The sequence below is a fragment of the Populus alba genome, chromosome 8, assembly GCF_005239225.2.
Source record: "Populus alba chromosome 8, ASM523922v2, whole genome shotgun sequence".
In the NCBI taxonomy this organism is placed as follows: Eukaryota; Viridiplantae; Streptophyta; class Magnoliopsida; order Malpighiales; family Salicaceae; genus Populus; species Populus alba.
Window position 1 is genome coordinate 7,873,264 of NC_133291.1, and position 15,630 is coordinate 7,888,893.

At 33.0% G+C, this 15,630-nt stretch overlaps 2 protein-coding genes across 3 annotated transcripts; one reads left to right on the plus strand and one right to left on the minus strand.

The window, feature by feature from the left end:
• Positions 1 to 2,542: 2,542 nt before the first annotated feature.
• Positions 2,543 to 4,352, plus strand: LOC118039945 (homologous-pairing protein 2 homolog). Its single transcript, XM_035046791.2, has 6 exons — positions 2,543 to 2,686; positions 2,849 to 2,874; positions 3,075 to 3,342; positions 3,573 to 3,643; positions 3,755 to 3,943; positions 4,034 to 4,352. Exons 1-6 carry the CDS (start codon positions 2,659 to 2,661, stop codon positions 4,115 to 4,117), a joined length of 666 nt encoding a protein of 221 aa, XP_034902682.1. The 5' UTR covers positions 2,543 to 2,658; the 3' UTR covers positions 4,118 to 4,352.
• A 1,702-nt stretch (positions 4,353 to 6,054) lies between these two features.
• Positions 6,055 to 13,062, minus strand: LOC118039944 (glucose-6-phosphate isomerase, cytosolic). Of its 2 annotated transcripts, none has more exons than XM_035046789.2 (24): positions 12,921 to 13,062; positions 12,672 to 12,745; positions 12,514 to 12,590; positions 12,341 to 12,422; positions 12,100 to 12,147; positions 11,638 to 11,793; positions 11,462 to 11,558; positions 11,265 to 11,307; positions 10,509 to 10,576; positions 10,310 to 10,394; positions 9,982 to 10,030; positions 9,699 to 9,771; positions 9,563 to 9,623; positions 9,239 to 9,305; positions 8,897 to 8,953; positions 8,748 to 8,801; positions 8,509 to 8,637; positions 8,009 to 8,072; positions 7,842 to 7,915; positions 7,626 to 7,679; positions 7,475 to 7,543; positions 6,928 to 7,017; positions 6,657 to 6,764; positions 6,055 to 6,479 (listed from the first exon to the last, which is right to left on the minus strand). In XM_035046789.2, the coding sequence occupies exons 2-24, from the start codon at positions 12,720 to 12,722 to the stop codon at positions 6,429 to 6,431; spliced, it is 1,707 nt and encodes a 568-aa protein (XP_034902680.1). In that variant the 5' UTR covers positions 12,723 to 12,745; positions 12,921 to 13,062; the 3' UTR covers positions 6,055 to 6,428. The 2 variants fall into 2 exon arrangements, with proteins under 2 accessions (XP_034902680.1, XP_034902681.1); XM_035046790.2 differs by having other exon boundaries at positions 12,672 to 12,733; positions 12,921 to 13,016.
• Between the last annotated feature and the right edge of the window lie 2,568 nt (positions 13,063 to 15,630).

Consider the following 15,630-nt stretch of genomic DNA (forward strand, 5'->3'; position numbering starts at 1 on the left):
AAATTGATAAAACTGAAAAAACATTAACTAGACCGTGAAAAAAACTCGATTAAACCAATTAAAATTTTGAAAAAACCGACCGGTTTGGTTTGGTTTCGGTTTTACAAGCCTGAAACTAAAAAAACAAACCGAATCGAACCAAAACTGAAAAAAACCGAGCCAAACTGAAAAAACCGAGTCAAACCGTAAAAAATCAAATCAAACCAATTTGAACTGGTTTTTTTCCAAAAAAACCAAATCGAAACCGGTTAGTATGAACCAGTTTCGATTTAGTTTTATTTTTTCTAAATCAATTTGATTATTTTTTTTAATAAAAACCAAACTGAACCGAAAATAATCAATTATGTTCTTATAACACCTGCTAGCCCATGATATAATTAAAAGACTCAAGTAATGGATTATGAGGGTTAAAGTATATTTTCTCAAGCTAATCCAAAATAATATGAAAATTTAAAAAATTAAATGATATTATTTTGAAAATAATAAAAAAATTTAAATAAAATAGTTTAACTTTTCATGTCAATTGGATTGACTTCAGTCTAATTTAATAGAAAAAATGACACGAATGAAATTTTATTAACATTTTAATATTTATACCACATATAGCTATAAGTTATAATTTAAAGTCGATATAGCTCAAGATCCAAGCTGATATAAGGTTTAATGATTTCGCTCAAGTTATAATTTTTTTAATAAAAAAAAATTAAAACAGCGTAACTTTAATTTTTTTAAAAGAAAACAATGTTGTTTTTATTATATAAAAAAAACAATTCAAACTTAATTTTTCTATAGCTATAACTTCTTGATTTTTCTCCATGCATCCGGTATGTTGGTTTTCCCTTTATCAGTCTTGTCATCTTATTAGCTAAATTGGCATCATCACGTTTTAAAAAATTACAAGACGACAATTAACATGGAACTAGTTATTTTACCGTGTGATGTCACGGGTTATTATTTTTTGCATAAAAAAATTAAAAAAAATTAAGATTTAAAAATTTTGGTTTTTCTGCAAAACTTTATCCAAAAATTTTGAGTCTGACTGCAATACCTAATCTAAGAGTAATATTTATAATAACATTAAACTTGCATGACCCAAGTTTAAGTGAGTCTGACTGCAGCACCGGACCCAGGAATATTGGATGTGAGTCTGACTATAAGGTCGTGTCATAAAAGTGTGATAATTAAATAGATTAAATAAAAAAAACAAGGAAAAAAAATCATCATGAAAAAAAGAACTAATGAAAAAAAAGAAAAAAATTTGAATTAATTGGGTTAGCCCTTTAAACCAGGTTATCCCGTAAAACCTGAGATTCGCGTCATGAAAGTTTAATAACTAAATAGAAAAAAAATAACGGGTTTACCCAAAATTAACTGGGTTAACCCATCAAACTCAGTTAACTCGTCAAATCAAGGATACGTGTCATAAAAGTCTGATAATTAAATAGAAAGAAAATCAACTTTAACAAACTAAATTAAATAAAAAAAATAATCCGGGTTAACTCATTAAATCAAGTTAACCCATCAAACCCAGGATCCGTATTATGAAAATTTGATAACTAAATAAAAAAAATTTAACATTAATAAACCAAATCAAACAAAAAAAATTCATTAATTTTTTTTTAAAACAGTTATATAATATAATATAATAATTATAGTAATATAACATATTAATAAGTAAATATATTAAAGATGGGAAAGTAAACGGTGTGGGAAAGCTACAACATTTTTCCCACACCCTTCAGAGTATTATTTAATAAATAGAAAAAAAATTAATTGTAACAAACTAAACCAAATGAAACAAATAATTAAAAAAAAATTCGGGTTAACTCATCAAATCAAGTTAACTTATCAAATCCGGGATTCGTATCAAGAAAATCTGATAAATAAATAAATAAATTAACATTAATAAACTAAATCAAATAAAAAAAATTATTAAAAAACAAAAAAACAGTTATATAGTATAATATAATATAATAGTATAATATATTAATAAGTAAATATATTAAAGATAGAAAAGTGTGTGGAAAAGTTACAGTAGTTTTTCCATATTTTTTAGAGTATTACTTAATATGTGAGTGATAATTAATTTGAAAAATAAAAATTACAAATAAAAATCAAAAGACAATTGAAGGATTCCTGGAGGAGATGATGAATAATAAGACTTTCATGTTTTTGGCGAAGGATTGTGATCACCAGAATGATATGCTTTCTCTTGAGCCTTTGATGTGTGAAATTTATAAGGTGGTTTAAACGGTGAAAATAATTATTTTTAAAAAAAATATATTTAAAAATATATTAAAATAATATATATTTTTAAAAATTATACATTAAAATAATTAAAAAATATAAAAATAAAAATAAAAGTTCTTGAAAACTCCATTGAAATGTGGGTAAATACCTTAGTAGATGTCCTTTTCTCTCAGAAAAGAAAAGAAAAAAACAAAAAAAAACAAAAAAACGAGATCATATTATAGAAAAATTAAAAGAGTGCAGCATACGGTGGCGTATGAACCGATGTTCTCAAAAGAAAAGGAAGCCAAATTATCGTTGTATCCAGAAAGTTATTCGACCGAGCCAAACACAACAACACCTTTTTCTCTGAGGGGTTTCTTTCAGAAACACATCTCCCGCGCATTTTCTCTCATTTTCCGATCGAAAATGGCCCCGAAATCCGATAGCGCCGAAGGTAAATCTTCTCTGAATATTAAAAACAGATACATATAATCTGGAGTCTCCATAATGAATTTCAACTTTCATCGTCCTTAATCGCTTCTCAGCCACCATTATTATATCTTGTTAATGCTTAAATCTCTCTTCTCTCTCTCTCGCTTTGTTGTTGAATTGGCAGCTATCGTGCTGAACTTCGTGAATGAGGTAAATAACCCTTTCTCTCTTCAGAGATTTCAATTTGTTCGGTTGTTGCTACTGCAGAGAAAACAAAGTAACATTTTAACTTGTGTTCTTAATTTGATTTATTTATTTTTTTCAGAAAATAACAACTACAACTGTAAATTAGAAGAAATCTGACTTCAAATTTAATTTAGTTTTATAATCTGAAAATTCACTTTGTGTAGCAAAATAGGCCATTGAACTCTCAAAACGTGGCTGATTCATTGCAAAAGTTTAACCTAAAGAAGGCAGGGATACAGAAGGCACTGGATAATCTTGCGGATAGCGGGAAGATTTCGTTTAAGGAGTATGGTAAGCAGAAGATATACCTTGCCCGGCAAGACCAGTTTGATATTCCCAACAGCGAAGAGCTTAATCAGATGAAAGAAGAAAATGCACAAGTGCAGCAACAGCTGGATGAGCAGAAGAGAGCAATTAGTGAGGTTGAGGGAGGTATGTTCTATACACAACCCAACAAGTGTGCTTATAGTTTTTGTTAAATAAAATTGAATATTTCATGGTTGGATCTGATGAATTTCCGTGTTACAACAACTACTATTTTAACGTATCTCAACTGTTCAATATGATCTGAATTACCCGAACCTAACATGGGTCTCAGCTTCTTTGTGAACTATTAAGAAAAGTTACTAATCTATTGGGAGGGTTGATGTACACTATTGCAGAAATTAAAAACTTGCAGTCGAATCTGACGCTCGAACAGATACGTCATAAAGAAGCCAAGCTGCAGAAGGAGGTAAATTGTGCACGGGCGCGTGTTTTTGAAGTGATTGTTTAGTGGAGTCCTTTGAAGTTGTTTCCGAGAAGAAGAATGGACTTAGCTAAGGACTTTTGAATTCTGTATCAGGTTAAAGAAATGGAAGACAAATTGGTAAAATTGCGCAAAGGAGTTACCTTGGTCAGGCCAGAAGAGCGGAAGGCAATTGCGGAAATGTATTCAGAGAAATTAAGTCAGTGGAGAAAGCGGAAAAGGATGTTCAAGGATGTGTGGGATGCTATAACTGAGAACTTACCCAAGGATCTAAAAGAATTTAAGGTCGTATTTATATGTTTCATGTATTGCCAGCAATTTGCAATTTGGTTTTGCAGGAATTGGGTTTAATAAATATATTTATGTTTTTTGCAGGAAGAACTTGGACTTGAATATGACGAAGATGTTGGTGTGAGCTTGCAGTCTTTCAGTGGCCTGCTGCAACATGGCAAGAAGTGAACCAGAGACCAGTAACTTTATAGGAGGAACTGCATATTTGATGAAGCATTAGGCGCAAGTTGTTGGTATTTTCTTTCTTAAGGGGTTAGCCGGTTATAAAATTTGTAGATCCTGTTATCTTATATGAAGTAGATTTGTCGCTTCTGATCAATTGCATGTTGGACCGCTGTTTCAAAACGGTGCATGGTATTCCAGTTTAAGTGTTTTTATATATGAATCTAATGCAATTTACATGGAGGACCTATTCATAGGAAAGGATGTCCAGTTCTCGTTTAAATAGTTTTTGGGAATCCATAAGATATGTTTCTCAAATGGCGCAACATCTTTTACAAAGCGATCTGAGCTTGCCTCGAGTGTGACTGCCTTTACATAACTGGATGAATTATTGATGTTTTCCCATTGGTGTGTGTTTGGACAAGTGATGAATGATTCATTTTTTCTCGACATTGATGAACACAAGGCAGCTGAGGCATTTGCCTCCAGTGCTTCTAGGCAGCACACTCTTCAGGAGTTCTGAAGGTCTTTATGCTTTTTGTTATTTTGTTTAATTGGTAATAAGAAGGGTGCCCATCTGGTTCCAGGGAGTCCTCGATTTTCCACATAGAGGATGGTTTACACTCTTTTCACATTTCATGTTAAGAATCCTCTTCAATACAAACATACACACTTCATAGGTTCCTCTGTTTTTAACAGGATTCAGTAAATATACAAAGCACACGCAGCCAAATAGTCCCCAAAATTTACTGTAAAGAATGAACAGATGTAACCTATAATCAAGCCTTCCTATTAGCAGAACTGATCAAGCTTAACGACAGATGCGATATGCTCATGAATCATGATTCTTGGAATCCTCGCACTCGTCTGTTGCTGACAGAGATAAGCCCCTTCTCTATGTTTAAGCGCTGTGAACTTTGAATACCAGGTCCTTCTGTAGCACGTGCTGTGGAATATTCATGTCTTGAATTCACCTTCAGGCCACTTTGAATAACCCTAGGGATTTTCTTGTTGCGCTAATGGGATCAACGTAACTCTGTATATCTTGTTTTATGGGTTGCACCGGTGCAAACATTATAACCGTTTTATTTATTTATTTTTATTATTATTTTAACTTGTTCTACTTTCATAATCAACAAAAATGTGTAAAGTCGATTTTTTTTCTCTAGCTATGCTTCTGTGTAATTTTCTTTTCTAATTGAGTCATTAAAAAAATTCCAAAAAGAGAAAGGAAATAGAATGGAGAGGAAGAAGTGTGAAAGAAAAATATTTACACGTGCTAACAAGTTCTTAACTCAAAGAAACTACAAACATATTGCAAGGACATGATAAATCAAATATGTATAGTATAATGTACTTGAGGGTCTAGCTCAGTGGTCAACTGCAAGGCTTGCCTTGTAACTGTTTCGAGTTTGATCCTCTCTGTGTATCAGCCTGTCACCCCCGCAGTGCCTTACCTACCTCCTGGGCTTCCAGGATGTTCAGTGGGCCCGGGAATTAGTCGTGGTGCACGTAAGCTGGCCCGGACAACCCCGAATTACAAAAAAAAAAAAAAAAATATATATATATATATAAGCATATGCATGCCGAACCCAATCAATAAACTGGCTCCCTGCAGGCCGAATACTCCCATGATTTTGGTGGAGTCGACACTAGACTATTAGAGAACATGACATAAATCTTGAAAATTTTGAAATGATAATTTTTTTCTGTTTTAAGTGGTTAGGAGTTTGATTCTTGAAATCTCGTATTTTTGAACATCAATATTGTATGCACAAATAAGAACCGAAGGGCAGGTTAAGCAAAATTTGATTTGATTAAATAAAGTAGCTTACGAGTTAAAAAAAGGAATTGAATCGTAGAAAAATTATTAATCTCGAGCAATTAATGGAATTCGAAGCAATTCATCCTTTTCTCCTCTTTCTTTGAATTTTGGAGGTGGGTTCAAGAATATATCAGTTGGCTTTCTAGCCCTCAAAAATTAAAATTGCTGGACCTGGCAAGTGTCATAATATTGTACATACACAAAAATGTGGTAACACAAAGCTCAAACGCAACAATGAGGTTTCGCAGGAGCACCGAGCATTAGAATAAGAAAATTCGGGGCCAAAAATTTCATTTTTCAGCCTCCATATGTGTCATGAGAGAACCTGCTAGTATAACTGCAGGTATCATTATTGCCTTGTTCGTATTGGAAAGGAACCTTTTAACAAAAGGAAAATTTCAGAAAATAGCGAAAAGTGTCTCTGCATATGTTATCTTTAGGATTCCAAGAAGTTGTATAGCAAAGCTGAAACCTCCAGGTCATGGAACAAAGTTATATCCGAGGAAGAATAGTTGGAGGATTGGCTGGAACTTCCGAACTTTCCTGCAAGTAAAACTCAATTTCAGAGGCATTACCATAACTAGGGTTAATTTTATGTTTCTTAACTTGCTATAACTGTTCAGATAGATTAGCGCTTTGGCTACAGTGAATAATTTTTTACAGCAGTTTGTTCCTAAAGTAACATGTTTCTGCTGTCAGCTGTATAGTATTTCCGCATACCTTCAGATATTTTGTTAGCATTGTTGTAGTGCTGAAATTAAAACCCTCAACCGGTTCTCCCTTCACACGAGATGCATGAAGTTGCTTTCTAACTTGAGTAGCCAACGACTGTGTTAAGAAAATGAAAGAGACATTTGGACCAAGGAAAACCAAAAGGAAAATCGCAAAAGCAAGAACAGGAAAGGCAACATTTAGTTCAGAAGAGAACATAACTTTTGGACAACATGTTTGTTCGGTAAGGGAAACAACTAGTTCCTGAGGTAATTCATACCTTTCCTAACTCAACTCCCCACTGGTCAAAAGAATTGATGCCCCATATAAAGCCTTGCACAGCAACTCTGTGTTCATAGATCGCCAACAACTGGAAAGGACAGATTTTCTGCTATTAGACCACAGGGAGTTAATATAGACAATAAAGCAATGAAAGAACAGACACAATCACCGACAAATGCATTGTATGAAAGGGCAACCTGAATTGAGTACATGGAATGGCACGTGGAGAGCGAGGGATACCAGGTTCAAGTAAGCATAAGCACTGGAAGAGTGGTCAACCTTAAAACTAGGTGGGACATGACTCTTTTTTTCACATGACATTCAGCTACAGACATTCCCAATAATGGATTACATTTCGCTGCTGTTGCTATATCATGGGAAATCTTTTCTGGATTACAAAAAATAGGACAACATAGCAGAATTCCCACAGGAAGTAGAATCACTAACCAAAGCATCAAACTCAAACATAGGATTTCTAAATAGTAAACTTGCATTCAAAAACTCTATTAGCACAAATACCTCATTAACAAGCAGAAGCCACAAACCTGTCCAATTTTGTAAGCATCCAATGATGAGAGCAGAAGGCTGAGAGAAGGCCTATTGCCAGAGAAGGTCTGGGCAAGACAAAGCAATGCTTAAGATTAATCATCCAGTGGTAATTGGTAAAGCTATGCTGTAGTAAGTCTGAGGATTCACCTTGTGAGGTATGAGATGCTGCTGAACATTCTCTTTTTGCAACTCTTCTGGTGTCTGCAAAAAAATATAAATAAATTAATAGACGTCACTGCAGACAACCCCTGCACTGTGAATCAGATACAGCAGTAAGATACCTTGGCCCTTATAGCATACAAATATAGTTTCTTGTATCTTTTTTCTTATAATTTTAGTAGATACATAAATGCTTAAACCTACCTTCCCATATGCAAGGGCATCTGGCTGGGCGAAAAAGTTGGACATGAGTTCATCATGGTTATTTACAACCTCTCCTGTGAACAAATTGATTTGAAATCAGATAAAGCATAAATAAAAATTCAAAGCTTAAAAAGTTGACCTTGTAAATCTTAATCTTGACAAAATACCTTCTAGGTATACCGGTTGCTGACTCTTCACAACACCAATAAAGTCACAGGGAATCACACGTCCCTGAAAATTTTAAGAGGATGAGTTAACAAATATGCAGCAAATGGGAATTGAAGTTGGTGCCACACACATTGAAAAAAAGCATGCCACTGTTCAATTAGAAACCATCCAAAATGCAGAACTAAATTTCATGCTCTATTTAAAAAGACAGGCTGTTGAGGTGCATATAAATGAGTATCGAGATGTTAAGTTTACCATGACAAGGTATGTGCAGGAAAAAAAGGCAAAACCTTGCATAAAGATATCAAGATTAGAAATAAATGTACCCAGAAACAGCTTATCCCACAGAAGCAACGTTATGCAGGGATTTCTTCAAAAAAATAAATTCATAGAACTAGGAAATTATTTGAATTTCAGAATTGAATTTAAGAAAACCAACTCAGTTATCCCTTGACCTAATTTTACTTCTACCAAATGTATCGCGTAACAAGAAAATTACCTGGTGAATTAGTTGATAAAAGCTATGCTGACCATTTGTTCCTGGTTCACCAAAATCAATTTCACCAGTTTCAAAGGGAAGTGGTTTACCATCAATAGATACCCCCTTGCCATTACTTTCCATGCTGACCTAGATTTAAGTAAAATAAACAAGCCTTGAGTACTTTAATAAGCAGATTTTCTCTCTTTACATATTTAATACTAAAAGGGAAAGGAAAGTTAGAGCTCAAGTAGGTTTGCCTGCTGGATGTGCGGTGCAAATTTCTCCAGGGCTTGAGAATAAGGTAAGATGGCCTAAAGGAGTAGTAGAACAAGTTATAGGACCACTGGTAAAGTTAAGAATTCTAAATGAGTGCTAACTCAAATAGATCTAGTGAAGAAACACTCACTCTTGCAGGATATCCAAAAAATGAAACATTCCACACGCTCAACAAACCTAAAAGCACCTGCAGGCGAAAGTCAGAAAGTTATCAACATGTCTTTAGAATCTCATAACTGTCAAGATAATCCCCCAAATAGATAGTCACAAAGCAAATAACATATAGCACCATACTAACTGCTTCAAATCTAAGAGGACCTCAAATACTGTAATCATATAACATACCAACTGTTTAATCCAGAGCCTACCCATGTTAGCAGCGATTAAGCACCACTAGTAGAAAATCATACGCTATTTTTTGGGATAAAAAAATAATAGATTTGATAGAATTTCATGATGTTGGAGCACTTACAGGTAGATTTTTCTCAAATGGTGCAGAATAGAAATGCTGATCAATGCTTGATGCTCCTTTCAAGAACCTTGAGTAGAAAAGTAGAAGTTTTTATCAACTACATAACAAATCCTAACAAAATAGCAAAAAAGACTAGGCAAGTAGCTAGGAGATGTGTGGGAAACTATGGAGGACAAAAAAGTGATAAGTGTACATTATGTATACATCTTTGTATGCCACAGATTGAGAATCCTTGGCACTTTTGACATTGTTTCTTGCGAACCCTAAAATAATGGTGAAGGAAAAATCTAATGCAAGAATTAAAACAATCAGAAGTTACCATACTTATCAACAACTGTGAAACCATATTGGAGAGACAAAGGTAACACGCCAACAGCACTACAGACTGCAAGCAATGACACAATTAGCATTCTGCATGAAGTTCACCATAATTCCGTCCATAAAAAGAGATAAAACCTACCACTATATCTTCCACCAACCCAGTCCCAGAATGCAAAAGCATTGTTAGGATCAATGCCAAACTTTTCCACAAGCTGCATTAGAAAGAAGAAAAATTGAGTTAAAAGGTAGCCAAATACCAAAAAAGGGCATCTCTAAAAGAAAGAAGAAGGAAGAAGAAAGAAGAGCCATTTATAGAAAATGATATAAAGGGGGTGGTGAAAATGATTTTTTAAAATACCATAGAGCTTCAATCATCCTAAAATCTAAAGAATGAGAGTGCAAACAACATAAAGTCACTTTACCGTAAGATTAGTGCTAACTGCAACCATATGCTTGGCAACTGCAGATGGTCTGAAAATAAGTTGCAGAAGGGTCCCAAGTTATAGTCAGAGAGAGATATGGAGCTATTACAAGACTTATAAATTCATTTTAAAAACTACAAGACAGACATGGAGCATTTATGCAAACTATTTATAACCACTACTCTCTCAATCTTAGCAAGCATGCTTTTCTAACTCTGAAATCAATCCTCCGCTTTTCTTTATTGCCAAAATGATCTAAACTTATTTCCTGGATCACCCAATACTGCATACTTATAGAATAATTAAATAAGAAGATTTTTGCACTAACCCGAGTTCTTTTGAAATCCATGCCCTTAGTGTTCGAGCATTCAGCATAGTTTCAGCTGTGGTAAAAGTCTTTGAAACCACAACAACTACATGTAATTACAAAAAAAAACATGGGATTTAGAATTTGAAGTAAGAAAAGGTGCTTAAGTAAAAGGTATACAACAAATTAGTGACATGAATAATGAACAAATATTATTTACCGAGAGTAGTCTCAGGTTTGAGGCCTGCAATATTTCTAGCAACATCAATTGGATCTACATTTGCGAGACTGGCAAATGCCAAAAAAACAAGAACATCATTTTGCGTTGTAAAACAATCTAATGATACAATTGCCTTGTAAGCATAGACATAATCATAAAAATCATATATGATGACCCCTTAAACCATGAATGCACCTACAACTAGTTGTCCGCACATTAAGCATGTCGTCTATGTGTTTACATCACTTCTGAGAGGATGTCATAATGTGTATTGCAACTCAGGGGCGGCCAATTAAATGATGCTAAATTCCCCTGGTATGCGCTATGAGCAATAATGTCACTTTTAGGATACATCTAGCATTTGAATGTTCCCTTTTCCCCCTCCTCTCAAAACAAAACGAAAGGAAAGGAAAAGAAAAGGCATATTGCTAGCTCTTGCCAGCTTCATCCCCTGCAATACACAATACCTATATGAAACATAATTTCTCTGACTCCAATCAAAATATAATTTCACACGTGAAATGGTCGAGATTTTAGATAGTATCTCGTGAGCTTATTCCCCTCTTCTATTTATTAAGGTCAGAAACAATGAGTTCTAAAATTTATTTCAAAAGCTCAATAATCATTGTTGAAAGCAAGTGGACCTTTGCTAAAACAATTTGAACATTGAAGCCTATCTCTGTAAGTTTAGGATAAGAAGCTTGTATAACACTAACACGGAAAATAATGAAGTTTGAAGTTACAGTAAGTGCTTACAATCGCAATTGGCGTCCTGTAGCACATTTGCTGGCCTCTGGATCTGTAAATTGCAATCAGTAAACAATAAAATTCAAGCAAGATTTTGCCATAAAACAAGGTCAACAGGTTTTATTAAGAAAACACAACCATGATGCAGTGAGAATAATATAATAAAACAGAATGGTGCAGCTTTAGTAAATAAGGCATCAGATAACCTGTTTGAAGAGCGGTATGCACAAAAAGAGGACCCAGGAAGCTGCCACCAATGCCGACTGAAATAACATCAGTAAGTGCTTTTCCTGTGGCTCCAACCTACCAACATTCAATTCATTACTGGACAGCTTCAGCATCATGTATATCAACTGAAATTCAGAAAGGAAGTGAAGATTACCCAAGAACCATTGCGGACCCTCTCAGAGAAATCCTTGATCTTGTCCAGAACATTCCAGACATCTGGTACAACATTCTTGCCATCACTTTGCATAACTGCATCCCTTGGAGCACGAAGAGCTACATGAAGCACTGACCTATTCTCAGAGCTGTTTATCTGAACAGATCCACACTAACATCAGACAGCATGTTCATACAACCATACCGTCAAAAATACACGAATACAAATACAAAACTTAGCAAACATCAGTGATATGAGTGTTAATAAGTAAAATCGTGAGAGTTGGACACCTTCTGCTCTAACAAAAGCGGTCTTTAAATAAGGCATTATAAAGACAAAACACAGGATCACAGATCAGGAATTCATAAAGCACAGCGAATTTCTTGACAGAAAAAAGTACAGCACACCAATTTCACATAAGCTTACGCATGAATAAGATTACAAAAATAAAATGTGACTCACATGCTCCCCATTGAACATGCGATCAATCTTTTCCTTGAGATGAGCTGCCTGTGTAATGGAAAGTGACTTGCATTAGATAGTTACATTGCAAAGAATCCTTTCAAACTAACATTAATGAGGTGCAGAGTGTGGTAAGAAAAAGTTGTTGCAGAAATTATTACGTCCCACGCATGGTGGTTTGAGAAGCTGCCGTGCGCTGGCAGCAAAAATTCCAAAAGAAAAGGAACCGCTCAAAATTTACCTCTGCCAGATTATAAAGTTTATCCATGGTACCAGGGGTGGCTCGTTGGCGTGAGTAGTCAAGCGTTATTCCATCAAAATCACTATCAAAATTGCGCGCACACATTACAAACCCATCCACAACAATACAGTAAGATAAAAAAATCGAAACAGAAAAACATTAAACAAACTTACACCACCATTGACTTGCATCGGTCAGTGTCACCCAACAGCTCGCGTAAATGAGTCTTCTTAATGTCCTCAACATGAGACTGCAAAAACAAAAGCCCGATTTATTAATAATGCCTTTATAAGTATCTTTTATATCATACAGAAAGTAATAAGCACTTTACCTTCAAGTCCTTCCATGGCTGGGTTTCGCAAATTAAAGTCGACGAAGCCATCTGAAATTTGTCTGGAGCAGACGCTTAAAGAAAAAGTAGGCAATAAATTTATAGTTGCTATAGTCAAAATCGTGTAATAAACAGTCACTTAAGTGATCCAGAACTCGATTATCGAATCGATGGTTGATACAAGATAGACAAAAGAAGTAATCAGCAGCAATCACAAGAGGAAGAAAAAGGAAAAACAAAAGACGATACCTGAGATGAGGGAGAGAGGGATTAAATAAAGCTAGGGAAAAGAGAGGATAGCTGCAAAGAGAAGAATAGAGAAATGAAGAGGCTGTGGTGGTGTGATCACGTGAAAGTATGAGCCAGGTGTTGGCTAAGGAGTGTGATCACGTGAAAGTATGAGCCAGGTGTTGGCTAAGGGGTGTTTATGATTTATCAGTGTAAAAACAAATAGTTTAAAATAATATTTTTAATATTAATATAACAAAACCATCTAAAAATATATATAAAAAACTAATTAAAAAAACAGATTCAAAATATTTAAAAATTCTAGTTAAGCACTTTATATTATAAATTAAAAATAATAATAGATATCCATAAATCAAATTTCTTAATATTTATGTACTAACTATTATGTATTATATAAAAAATTTAGATATTTATAAATTATTTATTAGATTTCAGGTATTCAATGATATTCATTGTCTTATATTATTTATTAAACAAATAAAAAATAAAATAATTAATTAATATATATATCATGTTAAAAATACAAATATTCTATATATATATATATATATATATATATATATATATATATATATATATCTTAGCTTAAGTTCTTGCTATTCAAGTTAAATTTGATAATATTTATATCTTATATATTATCTAAAAAACATATTCATTTATTCAATTCGGTTCAAATCATTTCAATATCCATCGATTTCATATTAAACCACCCAGTGTAGATTACAGGGGGCATCTACCTTTCCAAACGATGCAGAATCAAGTGAAGTGTCTGTTTTGTACTCCTTTGGTGTTTCTTTATGTATCAACAGCCATAGATTTTGACTTTGCTTGTGATTTCAGGTGACGAGGTAACGCATGCTGCCCAGCTGGCAGATTATTTATAAAATAAATAAAAAAAATATATATATTAATAAATTTATTAATTTATTGAGAAAAAAAATTAAATATTTGTTTTAAAGTTTTCATCTCAATAAAACTAAATTTTATTTTGTGAAATTAAATATTAATTCAACATAAAAACTTATTTTTAACATTGTGAAAGCTTTATATAAAACCAATCAAAACAACATATCAAATATGGTTTCAAGTCAACTTAATATGAAAGAATTAAATTATGAACAAAAAAATCAAGTAAAAATAAAAACAGAAATGAAAAAAAAATTGTAAGTAACTATTTGCAATCCATAAATGTATTGTGTTTTTCTTCTATATTGTATTTTCATTATTTTTTAATATTTTTTCTATCTCGTGTGTTCATGATTTCAAATACCATTTCAGAATTCATTGTACATCAATTTTACAAAGCCAAACTAATTGTTCAATGAAAAGCAAAAAAAACTCAGTTATGAAAAGGATGCGAGTTAAAAAGAAGAAGAAGAACATGGTCAAAATTGTTAATAATCCAAACACCATGTCGTGGTTTAAATGGAAAGCAAAAACTACCTGGTAAACAAAAGAATGATGCAAATGAAAAGAAGAGACCCGAATAAAAAATATATATTTAAGATGGTTAACTGTTCATATATACAATGTTTCCAAATTAAATGTTTTAATGTTTTCTATAATTATAATAATATAATGATCAGACACAAAACTTTGAGTGAAAATGGCAACGAGGTCTTTTATTCTTCTTCTCATGACTGGCGAGCTCTCGCCTCAGTGATGCTAATTCAAAACTAACGTATAAGAACTCATTGTTCATCAAAGTACTGTTACATTGTAGGTGGAACATGTTTCACGAGCAAATAATTTATATAGTTTTCATTGTTGGAGGGAGTATAAAATATGATGGTCAATTTGGTAATATTATGAATTGTTACGTCGGTAAAGAGATAATGATACACTAATATCGAGTTGTGCTAGGTGTTCATTTGGCATTAAAGCTAGACTAAGAATGACAATTAGCCACAAATATTAGTGTCCAATCAAGTTAAGAACTGGTTTCTATTTTGGTGGGACCCACTTAATTTGTGGTTGTTACTGCAGATTAATAAAAACAAAATTTCCATGTTTATGCTACTATTCATGTGAATTAATTGAGCTACTCCAATATTCACATGAAAAGTTAAAAGTAATTCATTCTCCATTGTTCACATGAACAGTAGAGCATTTTCACTATTCATGACCCGAACGGATTCCAGCCTCAACCTAAATGTATTGGATTGAATCCGACCTAGTAAAATAAAAGCAATCCAACAAAATTTCTTAGGCGTTGTCTTTTATTCAAAAAAAAAAAAAACTAATGTTTAACACTATTCAACGACACTACATAATTATTAAAAGAAGATTTCATGATGATATAACATTTGAAGAATTTGATCGCAATTTCAATTTTATTCTTGATGATATTTTATCTTATATTGTTGTATGCTCAGCAAGTCATGAACAATATTCTTAACTAAACACATTAAATTATTTTTTGTTTAACCTTAATTTCAACCATAATTTTAACTATATATTTTCCAAACTAACCTTTACTAAAAATATTTTTTATAAAATAACTTTTTTTAAATTATAATCATAAAAATTATTATAATACCAAACATATTTTTTTAAAAAATAGCTGTTGTGTAGAGATTTGATATTATAAGGATGATGATGATAATGATGATGGTTATAAAATAATTACAAAAATATAGCAGCGAGTAATAGTCTGACATTACTGAAAACTTGCAAGTCGATAGTTATTATCGTAATATATACTAGTTCC